At 35.9% G+C, this 19311-nt stretch overlaps 1 protein-coding gene across 1 annotated transcript in view; it reads right to left on the reverse strand.

The window, feature by feature from the left end:
• Nucleotides 1–19311, reverse strand: part of Smp_181230 (phospholipid-transporting atpase) — a gene marked incomplete at both ends in the record, with an annotated part of 65099 nt that overhangs the window by 14361 nt on the left and 31427 nt on the right. The window contains 6 exons of the mRNA XM_018791240.1: nucleotides 1141–1401; nucleotides 3315–3489; nucleotides 5338–5390; nucleotides 5896–6080; nucleotides 9579–9695; nucleotides 16392–16793. Of these exons, the coding sequence (XP_018645576.1) occupies nucleotides 1141–1401; nucleotides 3315–3489; nucleotides 5338–5390; nucleotides 5896–6080; nucleotides 9579–9695; nucleotides 16392–16793 (1193 nt within the window). The remainder of the gene's footprint in view (nucleotides 1–1140; nucleotides 1402–3314; nucleotides 3490–5337; nucleotides 5391–5895; nucleotides 6081–9578; nucleotides 9696–16391; nucleotides 16794–19311) is intronic.

Here is a 19311-nt window from a genome sequence, read left to right on the forward strand (position 1 = left end):
AATAAACAAAACACCCCCAACAACCACATCCGTTACTTTTAAAATCCTAAAGTAATATGCAATTATTCCATTTAGATAGTCTAGTATCGACCTATTTTCGTAATATTCTACGACCAAATTAATAAGTATTGCTGTAGTGAACAAGAACATTGGTGGGGACAATTGAATGTATCTAAGCACAAAATTACAGACTATCTCACTAAACTCTGATAACCATACAGTCAACAGTTAATTTGCAAACTAACAATCAATTGTCTCAATCTTAACTGTTCATTCTGCAAATATCAGTCCATCTTCTCTGATTTCATTGTTCATTCATTTTCGTACCGATTGCGCTTCATTCCTTTTTGTTCCTTATCAATCTTCTGCCAAAATACATTCTATGTCTGACCATCACCATATACCACTTATGTGGATATAAGTAGACCACACCACACTGCTACCTTCTTATACTTTCTGTTTAAAGTGCTATTGTTAGATTTCTGCAACAGAATGTTCGATTTTCGGTCTATCTATAATGTGTTCTTTTTTTAGTACATCAATAGTTTGGCTAAAACCTCTACAGAATCTCTCGATCACATTAACCTTTCTAGGAAGGACTTCTACGAAAGAGAGTAAATTGAACATATGAAAATACTGAAATCTCCACAAAACCCCTTCTGATCTGTAATCATATACTCACTAGTGACTGACTTCAAGATACATGTCCTGAAGTTCTAATGAGAAGCAGTGGCTAGTGGAGTTCAACCACGTCTGTTGTGAGATAGGAACTCACTGAAGACAATTGGTGAACGGTTGCTCAAACTTCGTGGATTGGTTGAAGTTAGATATTAACACCATCGGATGCCGGCCAGCTCAGTGATCTATAGGTTAAGTGCTCTGGCGCGAGACTGGTAGGTTCTGGGTTCGAATCTCGCGAGGCGGGGTTGTGGATTCGCACTGCTACTGAGGAGTCCCATAATAGGATGAAACGGCCGTCCAGTGCTTCCAGGTTTTCCCCGGTGGTCTAGATTTATTAATGTATGCACTTTTTTGAATGATCTAAAGTTATACAGCTTCATAAACAATACTGTATATAGAAATGATAATATAAGATAATAATAATAATACTGAATATTCATTGAAATTATATTCACTTACGGCATCTTTATAAAACAAATATAAAGAAGCATGTGCAAGTTTATCATAACAACAATGTCCATGTACAAGTAATAGTCGTTTAAGTAAATAAAATCGACTGATAGCAAAATCTGATGCCATAACAGCTTGCATACCTTCTTCACCACTATTAATACCAATGCCAACATTAGCTACTTGTATCATATTAACATCATTTGCACCATCACCAATAGCTAATGTTTGAGCATTTAATTCATCTTTAACTAAACAAACTACAGCAGCCTAAATAAATAGAAAAAAGATTGTTATCAGATATAATACTTTCATTCTTATGTATGTATATTGATAACTTTAAAAATTTCTAGAGGATTATACGGTGACTTACTTACTTACTTACTTACACCTATTACCTCTCCTCGAGGAATATAGGCTACTAGGCAGCATTCTCCATTCAACTCTATCTTGGACAATTCTTTCCAGTTGTTTCCAATTGTTATTCATCCTTTTCATGTCTGCTTCCAATTCTCGGTACACTGTATTTTTTTGACCTTCCTCTTTTCTTTTTTCTTCAAGATTCCAAGTTAGCGATTGCCTCGTGATTCGGTTTGATGATTTCGGAAATGTTTATCCTACCCACTTTCATTATCTTTTCCTAATTTTCTCTTCATCTCGAGGCTGGTTTGTTCTCTTCGACGGTACGTTATTGTTAATGGTATCAATATCTTATTATGGTATTCAATATCTTGCGTAGATAGTTGTTTATAAATACTTGTACTCTTTTGGTGATAGCTGTCGTAGTTCTACAAATTTCAGTTCCATACAGTAGGAGGACAGTCTTGATGCTCGTAGTCAAGATTCTCGTTTTCATATTGGTTGGTAGTTGTTTTGAGCTCCATATATTCTTCAACTGTAGGGATGCTGTCCTTTCTCTTTCAATTCTTGTCTTAACGTCTGCATCCGATCCTCCTTGTTCATCGATGATGATGCTGTCCAGGTTCGTGAAAGTTTCCACCTCCTTCAGAGCTTCTCCATCAAATATGATTGAGTTGGTGTTTTCCGTGTTGTATTTGAAGATCCTGCTTTTTACCTTGTGTATGTTGAAGCTTAATGCTGAAGAGACTGCTGCTACACTAGTTGCCCTCATCTGCATTTGTTGGTGTGCATGGGATAGAAAAGCCAGGTCATCTGCAAAGTAAAAATCGTCTAGTTGATTCCGAGCTGTCCATTGTATTCCATGCCTCCTCGTCAGATGTCGAGGTCTTCATAATCCAGTCAACCACCAGAAGAAAGAGAAAGGGAGAGAGTAGGCAGTTCTGTCTGACTCCGGTTCTCACTTGGAATGCATCTTTCAGCTGTCCTTCATGCACCACTTTGCAGCTTAGTCCGTCGTATGAATTCCGGATGATGTTGACGACCTTTTCCGGTACTCTATAGTAGCAAAGAATGTTCCATAATGTTCTCTTATGCGCTCCTTCAAATGCTTTCTCATGGTCAAAGAGGTTGATGTGTAATGTTGATACGGTGAATTTATGAATAAATCATACGATTATCAACTGACCATTAAGTTTCCGGTTAGAACCTCCCTCTATGACTCTTACGATTTGGACAATTGAATAGTATCAGTAGTCTCAAAACACAATATGTGGCTCGAATATAGATACCTAAACATAGTGATTCACACAGGGTCATATTTCATAAAAGCTGTGTTATTATGGACTAACAAAATTAAAGTTATAGCGATTCTCAATATAAAATGGTTAATTAAGTGACAGTAAAGCATATTGTAATTATCTAGTTAGATATTAAATAAATCATCTTATTTGGGTTGCGACTATTGTTGATAGCCACGATCCATATTTCGTCCAAATTTAAGACTAGTCAAATGAATATACCTGCATCTTAGTGTTGATGCTCCCACTAAGACTCAAATTCAGTATCTATTGCTTCATAAAGAGCAAGCTCCAAGACATTATACTTACACACCTTAGTAAAGAAATAAGTTTTCTTAGTTTAAAACTTTCCATATATATATATATATATTCAACCAAATGACTTCATATAAAATCAAGTTTATGTAACTTTATGTAACTTTAGAAATGTAAAAAAAAAACAAGAACCATTCTATTGATCAATTACTTTGAAAAGTTTATTTCATAATGTTAGTTACTATCAAAACAACTAAAGAATGTAATTACCTTTTGTCCAGGAGTTGATCTACAACATATAATATTAGTACACATTTCAATTAATTTAATAAATTTGAATTTATTTCTTTCATTATTTAATATATAATTTAAACTTTCACCATCAATTACTAATGCTAATGGAATTGGATTATTATTACTACTATTATTATTAGTAGTATTATATCTTTTATAATGAATTGATTGTTGTTTATTATAATGATGACGTGTAAATAATAAATGATAGTATTTAAGTAGTTTAGAAATATATTTCGATTGTTTTGTTTTCATCTTATTTTTATTATTATGATTACTATATTCATGAAAATAAGTAATATCACGTGGTAATGATGATGGTTTCTGTGTTTGAATAATACGTACACGATGTATAGTACGACTACGATGTGGTGAATGTGAAGATGATCGAAGTAAATTAGATCTATTTTTAGTTGGATGATTAGTTTGATGATTTTGGCTGTATTGTTGAGCATTAGAATAACGTGGATTAGTAAATTTTTCAAGTTTATCATTTGATTCATTTAAACCATCATAAAATTGTCCACTAATAATACCATATAAGTATGAATTTAAAAGATATTCTGTACGAGCCTAAAAAAGGAATAAGAAAGATGCATGATTATGTGAAATACATTTGATCATATGAAATTTTTGTATATGGTTGAAATCATGAGTCAATGGAAGCCAGAACACCATTGAAAACCTGGAAGCATTAGATGGCCGTTTCGTCCTATCGTGGGACTTTCAGTAGCAGTGCGCATCCATGATCTCGCCTCGCCAGATTCGAACTCAGGACCTATTAGTTTTGCACGAGAGCACTTAACCGATAGACCAGTGAGCCGGTATCCAACGGTGTTAATGTCTAACTTCGATAAATCCAAGAAGTTGAGCAACCATTTCACCAATTGTCTTCAGTGAGTTGATATCTCCCAAATTAGTCATCATGACAAAGGTGATATTAACTAGACATCAAAATTTTGAAAATGAGAAACAGAAATTCACCCTCCCCCAATGTTCTGGTACGGTCGATTGTGAGGAGAATCAGCTCTCCCTCTCTAAATGCTCTTACATGGCCACGTGCATACAACCACCGATTGGAGAGTTCCACTCACTGCATTCGTATGGCGGAAGTATTGTTTACAAAATTGAAAGGACGAAGAGAGAATGTCCGTATGACATTGTTGACAATGTGGATACCAAACAAAACTTTGATGCAGAGTGATTATACCCTGACATTCATAAATCGATTGATAGGTCACATTATTGTGAGACCTATACTTTTAGCACCGAGGGAGCCTGTCTATATCTCCTTACCGTCTAGATGTAAGTCAAATAGGTCTGTGTTGAAACAAAGGCTCAAATGAGTTCTTGGTAAAACGTACTATGCATTAAAGGGCATTATCATTGAATAAACAAGATCCATGCTTTACGAAATACCTAAATTACATGTAAACAATTGCATCACATTTACATGTCTGTGGCTTCACATAAGTAGGGAAGAGTAGTCGAGAATTACCAGAAAGGGGTCTTTGAACATGTACCAAAATTGTTAAAGAAGCAAATGACTAAATGAGAGCAGATGATAAATATTCATCTTCCTCTATTGAGAAACACATAATTAAAGTAGACGATAAAATTGATCATAACTCAGAATTGATGGTTGTCGACGTTGTATGAACATTCAAACCCTATTTGTGTATTCAAAAAAGTTTGTTCGACCCTGTTAATATTGATTTATTATCGAGCGTGATGAGTTTCCCATTGCTTTTGATATTACTTTCTTTAATATCTTTATTTCCTTTTACCTTTCATTCGTCTGGTTGATCTTTTATATGTATGATCATATTATTCGAAATATATTGCTCTGATATATATTGCATAATTCCGATAATCTTCGTCCTCTTATTACATTATCCAAACTCGCAAATTGATTAACACTTTCCTTCCTTATTAATGTGATTAGTAAAGGAGGTGTTCTTTTTTTTTTTCACACTCCATTCTATATCTGTTTGATCACTGAGTATTGACCAATGTAATGTATGTAAAGTTCATCTCAGTGCTTATCAAATCCTATCAATCAAGTTGCAATCTGACACCACGTGAATTATATTGAGATGTAAGGTGGTGGTGGTTAGAGGAAATCGTCAGAAATTCGGGAGCGTCAGTCCAGCCCTTAAGATTACAGGTACATATTGCCGACGAGTGGCAAATAACACGAAAACTAGGTCAAGTAGTATTTCCTGTCAATTATCTCCAACCACCACTTTACATTTCATTTTACTTTTCTGAATATTGTCACTCTGCTATAGTTGATCAACAAACATGAATTTTCGTGTGTGTATGCTTGGTGCGGTATCAGGCGTTTTGAATTAAAGGGAAGTATTGTGCCTATAGATACTACTTAACAAGACATTCTGAAGATCTACTGGAGATTTATAATAATTCGGTGATCTAAATCTGTATATCATGAGTACTCCTCGTTTTTAAACGATGTTAAAGGTCTCTTTATCTTATCGGTTAAATGATGATTCTGCAAAACGTGGTCTTTTCGATCATTATGTTAATAAACACATACCTCTGAATGTGAATTAATGTACATTACTTTATGTTGTGATGTAATCAGATTAGCTGAACGAGCAATATTCACTGCAGTCTCTTGTTTATCACCTGTTAACATCCATACATGCATACCAGCTTCACGTAATGCGTCAATAGTTTCTGGTACACCATTTTGTAAACGATCTTCTATACCTGTAGCACCTAGGAGAGTGTAATTCAAAATAAGAATATAATGTTATATAAATTTGGAATGGATGGTTGAATAATACTACAACATTTATGGTGAAAAAACCCACCAAACCAGTTATTATGGTTTTCGATCAGATTTACTCATATTTACCGCTTTACATAGTTATGAAGAGTAAGAGGATTAAAGCGAGTGTGAAGCTTTGACCCTAAAAGTCGAATGAATTCAGGCACAGAAAAACACTCGGCCAAAGTCTCCCAGTCACGGACTGGTGGATTGTCTTCTGCGAATTTACTGGCTGTTGCTGGCCGAGCTATTTAACCATTCAAGTACAATAGCAGATGGTCGTGGTGGTCCCTGATTGTTATCTCGCGTAGGTACGACGAGTTGCCAGTCAGAGCAACAATACCTGGAGACTACATAAGATTATTTGGTATGGACATTGTGGTAGAATAGATACCACTAAATACACTGTAGAAAATGCAATCGAATCACCACTCTCATAGGATGTTATGCACCAACTGAGCCTTCTAATGAAGATATCAAAAAGAAACAGTTCTATCAAAAACTTCAACAAATAATTAAAAAAGTAAGAGTAAATAAACACTCTATAGTAATACTAGGCGACTTTTACTGCAAACTAAGTAAAGATCTACACATTAACCATCCTAATGTCATAGGAAAAGCCATAAAACTTGAAACGGAAATATCAGCAAACGGCATAACATTAAGTGACTTATACAAAACGATAAAATCGAAAGTTATGGATACCTTCAGATCTTGTCTTTGCCCATCCACTACTTTAGGCGGCAACATATCGTTGATAGTAGTCCGAATACTTATTCCAAACATGACTTCAGCAAGGGACTTCCCACCTGGGACAGTAAGGCTGGGAGTAGTTCCGTAAGCCGTTAAGAATTTCATGATTACCCAACTAGTTGTCCCAGCGTCCCCCCTTTCATTTGTGCTCTTTTAAAAGTGTCAATAAAGCGTTCTACCCGTGCATTCGATTGGGGATGGTAGGGTGGAGAACGTAGATGTGTCGTTCCATTCACACTACAGAAGTGCTTGAATTAGTCCAAAAGAAATTGTGAGCCAATATCTGTCACTAAGGTCTCTGGAACTCCAAAATAACTAAACAAAGTAGACAACTGTTTGGTTGTTTCTGAGACTGTACAGGTAGGCATACTATATACTTTTGGCCATTTCCTAGACGCATCCACAATAACTAGAAACATTTTACCTGAGACTGAACCAGCGAAATCTGCGTGAAACCTCTCCCAGGGTCCAGAACGCTGTGGTTTGCATTTCGGATAGTTTTTAGCAGCTTGCATTCAACGATGAATGGTTGCAGCATTTGTTTTCGATATATCTGTCCATTAAGGATCAATAGGAGTAACTTCGAGCAAACGATTTGATCTTATTGATCCCATGGTGACCACTGTGAAACGTCTTGAGAACCTTGTGGCTCAATAATTCTGGAATAACAATTCGATCATCGGACATAATACATGAGTCAACCACCACCGGTGAGTCACGTCGACGAAAGTACTGCAGAAGTTCCCCTTCAAAGCGATGGTTGGGCCATTTAGTACAAAGATAACCCCTAACTTTTCTTGATGTCTTGTCAGTTTTAGTGGTTTCTTTGATCGTTTCGAAGGTGATCGGTAGTCTGTCGGTTGCGGCATTCAATATACGATGAACTTCTTTTTCTGCTTTTATATTTGCTACAAGAGTGCCTTCTGACGTTTTTGTCTGGGAATCTATTGATATTGATAAAGCATTAGCTTGCCCAAAAGCTGTAGTAGACTGGTACTCGATCTTGATATCGTAGCCCAAAAGTGTTGTTTCTCACCGTTGTAGTCTGTTTGCTGTATACACCGTAATCCCTTTCTTCGATCCAAATATTACCAACAATGGTTTATTATCTGTTATTAGGGTGAATTGCCGACCAAATATCATTTTGTGGAACTTTTTTACGGCAAAAATAATAGATAAGGCTACTTTCTCAAGCACTGGACGGCCGTTTCGTCCCGGTATGGGACTCCTCAGCAGTGAGCACCCACGATCTCATACTCAGAACTCGAACCCAGTACCCACTGAGCCAGCATCCAACGGTGTTAGTGTCTAATTTTTTTAATAATTCGGATACTGATAAACGTCTAACAAATAACCTTTGAAGGTCTTTGCCATTGATAGGAATTTATCTGGACTGAGAAAAGATGATTGAACGTTCAGCAAGTGAAACTCAACAGATTGATTTAGATGCTTTTAAGTCATAAATAATATTTTACGTAAAAGCTAACAGGAACCATGATTCATGTTATTTGAATTTCGCGACTGAATATTTATGCATCATAACGTTCATGTTCCCAACGAGGTTCGAAATGAGATTCCCAGTGATTGACTCTATAGAGTTTTAAATATGAGTATTAGGTTAATATTTCAGTTTCAATTAGGATGAAACTGTTTTTTTGGGAATTCAATGCTAGTCATTTGGAATATTAACGAAAATTCAAATCTTCCAACTGATGATCTAAACATGATTTAGCTATGAACTGTTCATTAAAAATATTTAACCAAATTATTAATGATAAAGCGTTGTGTGGAGATTGGTTCAATTTGTAAGTGGAATTCGTTACAAACTGAATACAGTTGAGATTTCACTGAAAACTAGGGAGAACTGGTTTGGGACACATTTGCATTGAGCACATATGACCTTTGTAAGGATCGAAACCAAGACTTTCAAAATTAGCGGTAATCACTTAACCACACTTAAACTGAAGTCAGTTTATAAAAAATACCATCAACCAATAAAATTATTAGAAGTAATAAATATCCTGTTTTAATTGTAGGCCAGGCATAAAAAGTGATTATCACTGATGGAAAGTGCATCTGTCTGTTAAAGTTGATGTCATAACCAAAATCTTCATTATAAGCAAAGATGCATAGTAGCTAGCAGTGGAATCCAGGACACACGTTTCGTCCTATTTGGGACTCGTCAGCTGGATGTACTTGCATCTCAGAGTTGATGTTCACTCTGCGACTCGAACCAAGTACCTTTTGCTTCAAACACCATCGCGTTATCCACTCAGCTACTGAGTCCTGATAGCCACTTGCTTGTGCAATGGGGTGAAGTTTAAATTCACTTAATATTGTTTTGTTTGAACCTTCCCATTGATGTTTAGGACTGCAATTGATCAGTTGCTTATTGGTATATATGCATACAGTGCGTATTGCCTCGATATAGCCTTAAGTCACAAGTATTATAAGCAAAGATGGATAGTGGCTAGTAGTGGAATCCTCATTGTTTATAAAAGTTGATAAGTCAAAGACTACAGTTAGAATATTTTATTCCGATACTCTAAGAAATCATGCACAGTTCCTGTTTGTTGCAATAATTCCAGCAAATTTTAGAGTACACTAATTCTTGTTCTTAGAAAATTGAAACTTGTACTGATTACAATGGGTTCAACACAATAGTTAAGCTTATAAGTAAATTTTTTTCTTACCTAAAAGAATAAAATTACTCTCTAGCTTATCCATCACTATCATCATAGCCTCTGTTGAATTTTCATTTCCAGTCTCTATTTCATAGACTTCATTTAGCCACTTCTGAAGTTCATCTTCTGTCAATAACTATTGGAAAGAAAAGACTAGTAAATAGATGTCATATTTATAAACCAGTGATCCAAGCTAGACAATGAAGTACGTTTATGAGTCACATATTTACTCACATCATTAATGAAAACCAAGTCTAAATGAGCATCCAAACGATTGGGGAACCCTACTACATTTTGGTGACCTAGTGATGAAAGGAAGTTACAGTCATATGAATTAAAATCACCACATACAATCGAAAGTGAACCATTCAAGCCAGTAACAGCGAATTCAGTACATTCATCAACGAAAACAGATGGCGCAGATGATGTGCAGCCTGGAGTCAGGTAGATGTTGATAACACAAACATATTTGTATTTATTCAGGTGTTTTGGACGATATCTTAAGGTTAGACAGTTGATTAAGTCATTTGAAAAATTGAAACAAGCAGACGTAGATCGACATCAGTAAACGTTTACAAACGTAGCTACACCGCTGCCTAAGTAGTAGGTCGAAACTTACACTATGACTCGGTGTTGTTGTAACTCGAAGCTCGACCCCGAAAGCCCTGTTACGGTCGAGGGTGGGTAGGAACCGCTCTCCCTCTTGAAATGCTCTCACATGGCCACATGTAAAGAGCCAGTGCCTTCTTGTGGCGGTGATGTTTACGAAATTGAGAGGACAAAAAGCGACTGCCTGGTGCTTTAACCGGGTTAGTGGATATAGAGGATCCATCTAGGGAAGTTGGAAAACCCTCAAGGATCTTGAGAGAACAAATGGTGTATGAACCCATGGTTGGTCCACCGGCTACCATGGGACTGCATCTCTTAACGTCGATTCCTTGTCTCGTAGATTAGATCTTTAGGTTGGAAGCTCTGAGTGGACCCCTAAAAAACCCAACTGTTCCAATTTGGGCACCCGGGACGTATTACAGACCTTACACAAACCAAATGATTTGTGCGGCGCATATATATTCGATGCCACTTTGTACCAATGTTTGTGTTTAAATAAATAAATAACTCAAATTTAATTTCGTAATATACCTACCTTATAACTAATTCGAAATGTTCAGAATTGTATAAATTGAACCTTATTCACCTTTACAAAAATATTTACATCAAGATGATCAGTTACTCGAAGATGACATTCAATTACTGTAATAACACATTAACCAGTCAATTGGATTGAAGTTGTATTTACGTGGATCGAGGTGTTAATTTTCAAATTAATCTACATTCAAACAAAGGGCTACATGTTTGAACCATATTTCATCTGTACTGGTTTCAACGCCCAAATAAAATTGCTAGCCATCATACAATCCATGACTTAAAGCTGAGTTCATGTACTCGATAAGTCAGCAAAATTAAAGCTTATAATACATTTGCTGGAGAGAACTAATGAAATCCATCACATATAAAAATTAGATCAGAAGAGGTTTTGTGGAGATTTCAGTGTTTCCATGGTTGAAATCATGAGTCAATTGAAGCTAGACCACCACGGAAAACCTGAAAACACTGGACGGCCGTTTCGTCCTATTATGGGACTCCTCAGTGGCAGTGCGCATCCACGATTCCGCATTCGCGAGATTCGAATCCAGGACCTACCAGTCTCGAGCCAGAGTCCTTAACCGATAGACTGCTAAGGAGTCCCATAATAGGATGAAACGGCCATCCAGTGCTTCCAGGTTTTCCATGGTGGTCTAGCTGCAATTGACTCATGATTTCAACTATGGAAATATAATAATTACATGAAGTAATAATCTAAAGTGACCGATTTCACTGAATAGTAACTTCTATTGAATTAAAATGAAACTTTTTTGAAATTATGTTCAGATTCAATTACAAAAGAGACACTAAACAAAACTAATCAATATAATATTATAATGATGCTTACTCGTTCAGCTATCACTAATGTCCTTAAACCCAAACGTGAATAATGATCAATTTGTTCCTGTGTAGCAGTTACTAATTCACGTGAATTTATTCCTTGAAAAACAAGATTTAATTTAGTAGTTATGCACACAATTTATAGATTATGAAAGAAACCAAAAAATCAATTAAGTTAATAATGAAAACTTGGGAAGCTTCACAAAATTTTTTTTCAATTGAATGACTGATGTTACTAATAACCACTGAAAACCAGGAAGCACTGGATGGCTATTTTATTCATGGGTTAGACTCCTCAATAGTGACTGTCTACGACTTCGGCAGAAGTCGAACCTAAAACCTTTAAACTTCGCGGCAAACATCGAACATGATGACCATTAAATTCATTTAGTATTGTATGTTTGAATCTTCCCATCGATGTGTTAGGACTGCAACTGGTCAGTCTATAATTAGCATATGTACATACTGTGCGTATTGCCTCAATATAGCCTTAATTCACAAGCATGGTAAGCAGAGATGGATAGTGGCTAGCAGTAAACATCAACTCTGAGATGCAGGTACATTCAGCTGACGATTCCCAAATAGGACGAAGTGTCGCGCGTCCTGGATTCCACTGCTAGCCACTGTCCATCTCCGCTTACCATTATGACCATTAGGTTGGGATTCGATCAGGTTTTCTGTATAAGTACGAAATTACTATAGAATGGTTCTTATTTTTAAATGATTCTTTAGTAAAACTGTTTGGATTAAAAAATTCACCAGAATTTGATCCCTTCAAATGTTTACATTCAAGGAGTAATGTGAACAACAGTTATTATAGTGGAATAGAAAAACTGGGTGGAGTTGAAAATTGATAGATATTGACTTATCATTCGATACATATTATAAAAGTGGAAGGTGTTCACTACAGTTGTGATTATGATGAAGTCGACAATTCAGCATTTATGGCATAAATATCAGGCACTCTTACTGAATCCAATTTCATTGAATGCTTTAAATCTACCTTCTGAATATAAGGTCATTTTGTGAGAGAATCTTTTCTACAAGTTAGAATATGGAATTGTCTGGTATACAAATGGAACATTTTAGACCTCATCGCCTTTGTTCACTCAGACTTATACAACTCAAGTTACAAAATTTAATATCATTATTCTTTCGGTTCACATTCCAGTGAACGGTAAAAGTATGAGTTCGCATGTGCCCGCCTTTAACAAACCGAATGAACCGCACTTAAATTTAAATCCATTAACTATCATGATTGATCATGTATATTTTGCATTTCATGAGTACACTGAAATGCAATCCAAGAAAGTTGCATAGTCCATTTGGTCCGATGTTTATGTTGGATACAACATCAACTAAGAAATTATATGACATATAAAGATTTTGCTTCGCAAAGTCGTTAGTTGACAGCGTTAGCTTTTGCAAGAATCACAGAATTTATAACTACTCTCGACATTCTTAGTGAGTCACCATTCTATATAGAGAATGAAGCAATGAGAGTATTAAAAGATTATTGTTCTATGAAGCATCAACATTTTCGTTATGAAAGATTTCGCTAAAACGAACATTGTGATAGTGGGGTAGTTTAAAGGCTTTAGTTAATTTATTGGTTTTGCTCATCCAAACATAGAAGAAAATTGATGTTCTAGAAATGGAACAGAGTTTGAATGAATTGAAAATTGAGCAGTCTATTGTTAGGATCTAGCGACAGAACTTAAAAGAGAATTACAAGAAGCTAGCAGAAAGTAATAAAACCGGGCTCACAATACAATGAAAACAAGGTAGGGGTTGGATGTAGTTGACAAGGAATACCGAACCCAGGTTTCGTATTATTAGGCACTCATCAGCAAGGCATCCCTGATAGATTCGATCTCACGTCATTCAGCTTCACAATCACAGACGTTATCACTGAGCTATTCAGGCCACGACTGTCCTTCTGTACGACTGAGATGTATTTATAATTAATTGATCACTAACTGACTAAATTCGATTGATTATTAAAACAGACAAGATTATTTACGCGGAATATTGTCCAATTCGAATTTGTACAGTTAGAGGAACTGTGTTATGGAAATTTAAAAATACTCGCCTATAACTTACCATATTTGGTCAGTTAACATTTTAGTGAGATTATTTTATTGTATTGTTAACTTGATTTTTAGAACGCTCCATTTATGTAGGAAAGAGATCCGAACACCTCAATAGATGATGATTCACAATCTTATTAACTAATTTGTTGTTTTCGCCTAGTATTATTACGTGCTCAGTAGTCCCAACATACGAGAGTAGTGCTTCGAAGACACAAATGCTTGTAACCTTGAATATCCTCTACTCTCAAAGGCCACGTTTCACAGTCATGTTAGTTAGTGAATCGGTCTTATCAAGTAGCTTAAGATTACAATAAATCTTTGTTGGTAATGCGATTTGGACTTTAAACGTTTCTCTTTGATTTGACCCTTATAATAACCTCAACAGTTGACCACTTTCAATTCACAATCACGTCTGACTTATGATCTCATTTATAGGTGACTACGGCGAATGCATACGTGATTTTATTGAGTTATTTGAAAAAATATAATGTACGGAAGCCATGCGTAAGTTGTGTGAACAATATTCGTCCTCATTGTCCACAAATAATGATAGCTATTTCGAAACAATTATAATTATCAATAATCAATCAGCTTGAATGCCAAAACATATAGTATGTGTGCGGCGACCTATAAATTAGTTCGGCCTTACCGAGACAGAGATGAATTGTATGGTCGTAGTGTCATGTTCCTAACTGATTAACACTAGATGTGTGAATCATTGGATGTTAATTCAGTGGTATGTATGTGACGTCTAAGCTGTGAAATAATAGGATCCTGAGTTCGATACCTGTTGTGTCTTGTGGCTGCTGACAAATATCACATGCCAATTTGGTCTATTTCGCACCTACTATTCATTCTATAGTTTAGTGTCTCTAACTTAACTCATCACAAGCACAACCAGCATTAATGACCTCAAACCGACAGATAATTTCGCATTTCCTATTTGAGTACAAAGTGGATAGATGTAAACAAATTAGAATTATTCATAACAATTTACCTGTATTATCTAAACGATTCATAATTGATGAATCTGCACCTTTTGTAAACAAAATTGGTTCATTTGTATATGGATGACGAAAAATAATAGACATACGTTTTCTTTGTGAATCAAATGGTAGAATACGTAATACATTTATACAAACAAGTCCATCTTCTGTACAACAGAAAGCAAAGCAAAACAAAACACTAAACTATGAAGAAATATAATTACACTTAAATAATCTATTGAAATATCTATCAAGTTCCATGTAAGGATGACTCATTGGTAAACTTTAGGAACCCTTAAGAAGCCCAGAAAGAGCAGAAGACATTCCATCCAATCACTGCTGGGGGAATATTCTAGAATGTCGACGTGTAGCTCCCCTATTGGATGAATAAGTGATGTGAGTCCCATAATAGGACGAAACGGAAGTCCAGTGCTTCCAGGTTTTCCATGGTGGTCTAGCTTCAATTGACTCATGATCTCAACTTCGAACTCACGCATATTAGCCTCAAAGTGAAGCCAGTCAGCCTATCGTGTCAAGGTCTTAATCTACATTATACTCGGCACTGAGTGGGTAGACAGACTCAAGGACGTAACAATAAGAATTACCCCCTATGTGCCTATTGGTTGTCCGAATTGATGATTTACTCTCAGTCAAAAACTATAAATACACGAGATTTCTGCACTATATTTCGACACTTTTTTGGGGAATAAAATTCCTACTTACTAGTCTCTTGTCTTCTCTCTTGCGACGTTGCTGGTTCGATCGTCCAAGTAGTCTAGTAGTACGCGGCATAGTAAGAATCAAAGCTCTAAATATAACATTCCATTGTATTTTAACTTTTATCCATATCTCGTCTTATCATAAGCTTTCGTTTGATCCATTAACTACTATAATACCATTTACCATTCCTAATTTATTCCAAATCTATAATTTACTGTCTCCCCCCCTACTCAGTCACTTTTGGCTTGATCTTGTATAATAATTATTTTTCATTTTATGGTATAATGCGGTTAAGTCTGGTTGTATATAAACCACGTATGCCTGAAATATGATGTTCATATTATCGGAAGCTGATATTTGTGTTCTGGACAGGACAGGCTGGGCTAGGCTAGGCGAGAAGTTATCATACGGAGGACCAATAAGAACTCAGAGTCAACTCAAGGCTGCTAGAGGCAGTTGACGCATCGTTGGTTTAGCACAGGGGAAAAGTCACAGAAGTCGGTATTCCGGTCGGAGATTTCGTCAAGAAATATTGAACGGGTCATAGGATATAACATGGTGAATTGATCAGTTTAGTTGACTTTAAATGTAAATCACCAATGTAAAAGCTTTTATATATATATATATATATATATATATATATATATATATATATTCAAGTGAAAACTTTGAAGGCCGAGGTGGGGAAGGGTACCATGGTAACAGCAGTAGATCATAGGTCAGGCGGTCCTAAGTGATCTGGTAAATTGGAACAGAGACAGGGTGATCGTTCGCGTGATCTGTTCAGTAATCTGCAAAGTACCGTTTCATTGCAGCCCCCTGTAGCGAAAGAGAATCGGGTTAATATTCCGGACTCTGTCTACGGAGATCAGTGTGTGTCTGGCATTTGGTTCGGCGTGCAACCAGCGCGGTAACGTCGGCGAGAGTTCTGGGAAGTTCTCTTTTCTTTGTTAGGAGTGAATCCATGTATATATATACTTTACAGTTCCCCATAGGCTATTCTAAAAACAATAAAATGAGATTGCATTTAATTAACTTACTTGGTAACCATAGTAGTATAAAGTCGACACCGCGTTGTAATAATTTGTAATTTCGTTTACATGCTTCTTTTACTAGACATATTTCATCAGGACTTTCGGATTCATAGGAATTGAATAAAGTATTATCTGATAATGGACATTGTTTTAAATCGGTTGAACTTTGTGCACAGATATCGGATTCGATAGGCAACTCAAGTGAACTGCCATTGTGTATACGTACTGTGAGAGTTCTAGCTGTATTTACTTCTAATTCTTCTTCAAATTGATTTTTATCATTTTGAACACTTTTCTCTTTTGAAAGATTGAGTTGTAAATCTTTGAGCATAGTAGGGTTTTCATCATTATCATGTTGATCATCTAATTTAATATCTCTATTCGAATCAAAATGATGATTAGCTGATCCTAATGATTCGAAATCTGTTATACAGAAAGATATTTAACAAAACAATTACGGTTAAACTAATGGAGACTGATCAAATAATCCCATAGATACTGGAGACTAAATACACACGAGAAATACCAGATTAATGCTTGTTAAAGTTTTATTATAAAACCCGAATCACTACATTTTAACTAAGTAGCGCCTGCAATGGTTGAAACCCGGGCTTGGGACCGGCAGTAGCTCCTGGAGGAGCTACAGGCGGAGTTTTTCTAAGGTGATACTAAGTAATTTTTTTAAGTTGGATGCAATTTACAAAAATCAACACCTATCACTGTTCAATTAAACGACAAAGTCAATGTAGGAAAAGTTGATGACATTATCAGTAATTAAAGAGTTTTTTGAAGCTTGAAAATCAAAATAGTTAGCTATAAGAATGGAAAGCTAAAGATGAGTAGTTGTCAGCAATGTCTTCGAAGCATCTCTCACGTATGAAGAAATGATTAAATGAGAAATGATATGATTAGACTCAGAATACTAAGCAAAGATGGCAAATCATGCGATAAGATTGTGAACCTTTAACGACCAAGGTGTTTGAGACATGTTACGTTTGCTTAACCATTGCCCCTCTCTCGACGTACAATGCTGACTGTTGTGTAAGTTAGGGGTGGCCAAAGGAAAAAGAGGTGTAAGTCCCTGAAATTACCAGCTTTTAGTCTGACCCATACTGGTACTTATAGAATACCCGGTTAGGGTTGGCGCGATAACTAATACCTGTGTCTGAAGACATTAGATGACTGGACTCAGAATCGAACGCGACAGCTCATATGTTCTTACTCGTTGTCATCTCCTAGATCTTGAGTTGAAAAATAAAGTAACGGAAAGAACAACAAAGAAGTTGAACTTCCGGATTTGTGATACCTGAAGGTATTGTTTTGCTTTTCGCTTTTTTATTATCAAATATTTAAATTGTTGTGTTTCCGTATTTTCCTGCTTGCAAGTTTTTGAATGACAAATAAACTGTCTTTATAATTTGTACTTTTGTGAAGTCACTATTGATTTATTACGGACCTATTACTCAGTTCTCTTCTACTTATGGCGTACAATAGAGAACTGATCTGCTTTCTGTATTCGTCTTTTGATTCGCCACTGGGTTGGAAGGAGCTCGAGGACCAAAAAGCGTTAACGCATTGGGTGTGGTTCATAGTTAGATATTTCAACTGATAAATAAGTCACCGATATTATTGATCATATAGGTGAACTGATAGATTATAAGATTAGAGAGAGGGGTTGTACAGTTACTTTCCTGTCATCACGGTCCGACTATACGGGACCCGATTCAACCTAAGAAAATAACCTATAGTTGTTTTCCTGGGATATGGAAACGTTTTTTCAACCTTTTATTCTGAGAATTAATTCTTTTCATAGTTAAAAGCGTGAGTCAATTGAAGCTAGACCACCAGGAAAAACCTGGAAGCAATGTACGGCCGTTTCGTTCTATTGTGGGACTCCTCAGCAGTGTGCATCCACGACCTCGCCTGGTGAGATTCGAACCCAGGACCTACCAGTCTTGCGCCATAGCACTTAACCGATAGACCACTGAGCCGGCTGGCATCCAACGGTGTTTATGTCTAACTTCAACCAATCCACAAAGTTTGAGCAACCGTTCACCAATTGTCTTCAATGAGTTCTTACCTCACAACCGAACTGGTTTGAACTCCACTGGTCACTGTTTCTCACTAGAACTCTTGGATTTACCTCTTGAAGTCAATCACTAGTGAGCATATGATTATAGAATGATTTGAAGAGAAGGGATAATCTGTAGACTTTCTATCTAAATTGTCTTTGATCTCAGTTGATCTCAAATACTTCAATTATAATAAGTTTGAAAATCTAAAGAAGTAAATCATTATTATATGTATCGATCACATCAAAAGTTACATTTGAATTTGATAGATACATTGAGTTTTAAAGTTGATATCTAGCATTTCAAATGTCAACTGGTAGTCATAGCAACCGATAGATAAATATTATATATTCTCGTTTGTAATACTAACGACAGAATGTGATTATTTTCTGATAAAATATAAACTTCTTTAACCGGATACCTTAATGTTGACTATAGTTACAATTTTGTTAAATTTTAATAATCTTAGATTTTTGTCTTATATGAAACTAATCAGCTGTATATATATTAGATTCAATTCTGATTATCAATAATAAGAAATTACATACCATTGGAATAACTTTTATCAATCATGTTGTGATTCATTAACATAATGAATAACTCATTAGTACTTGCAATGTTTATTTATTTGAAGGGGAGTTTTGTAGAGATTTTATATAGTTGAGATCATGGGTCAATTGAAGCTGGTAGGTCCTGGGTTCGAATCTCGCAAGGCGGAATCGTGGATACGCACTGCTGAAGTGTCCCAGAATAGGACAAAACGGCCTTCCAGTGCTTTAAGGTTTTCCATGGTGGTCTAGCGTTTATTTATTTATTTAAACACATAAATATTGGTACAAAGGGCCACCAGATAT

Source organism: Schistosoma mansoni, assembly GCF_000237925.1.
Source record: "Schistosoma mansoni, WGS project CABG00000000 data, chromosome 3 unplaced supercontig 0141, strain Puerto Rico, whole genome shotgun sequence".
In the NCBI taxonomy this organism is placed as follows: Eukaryota; Metazoa; Platyhelminthes; class Trematoda; order Strigeidida; family Schistosomatidae; genus Schistosoma; species Schistosoma mansoni.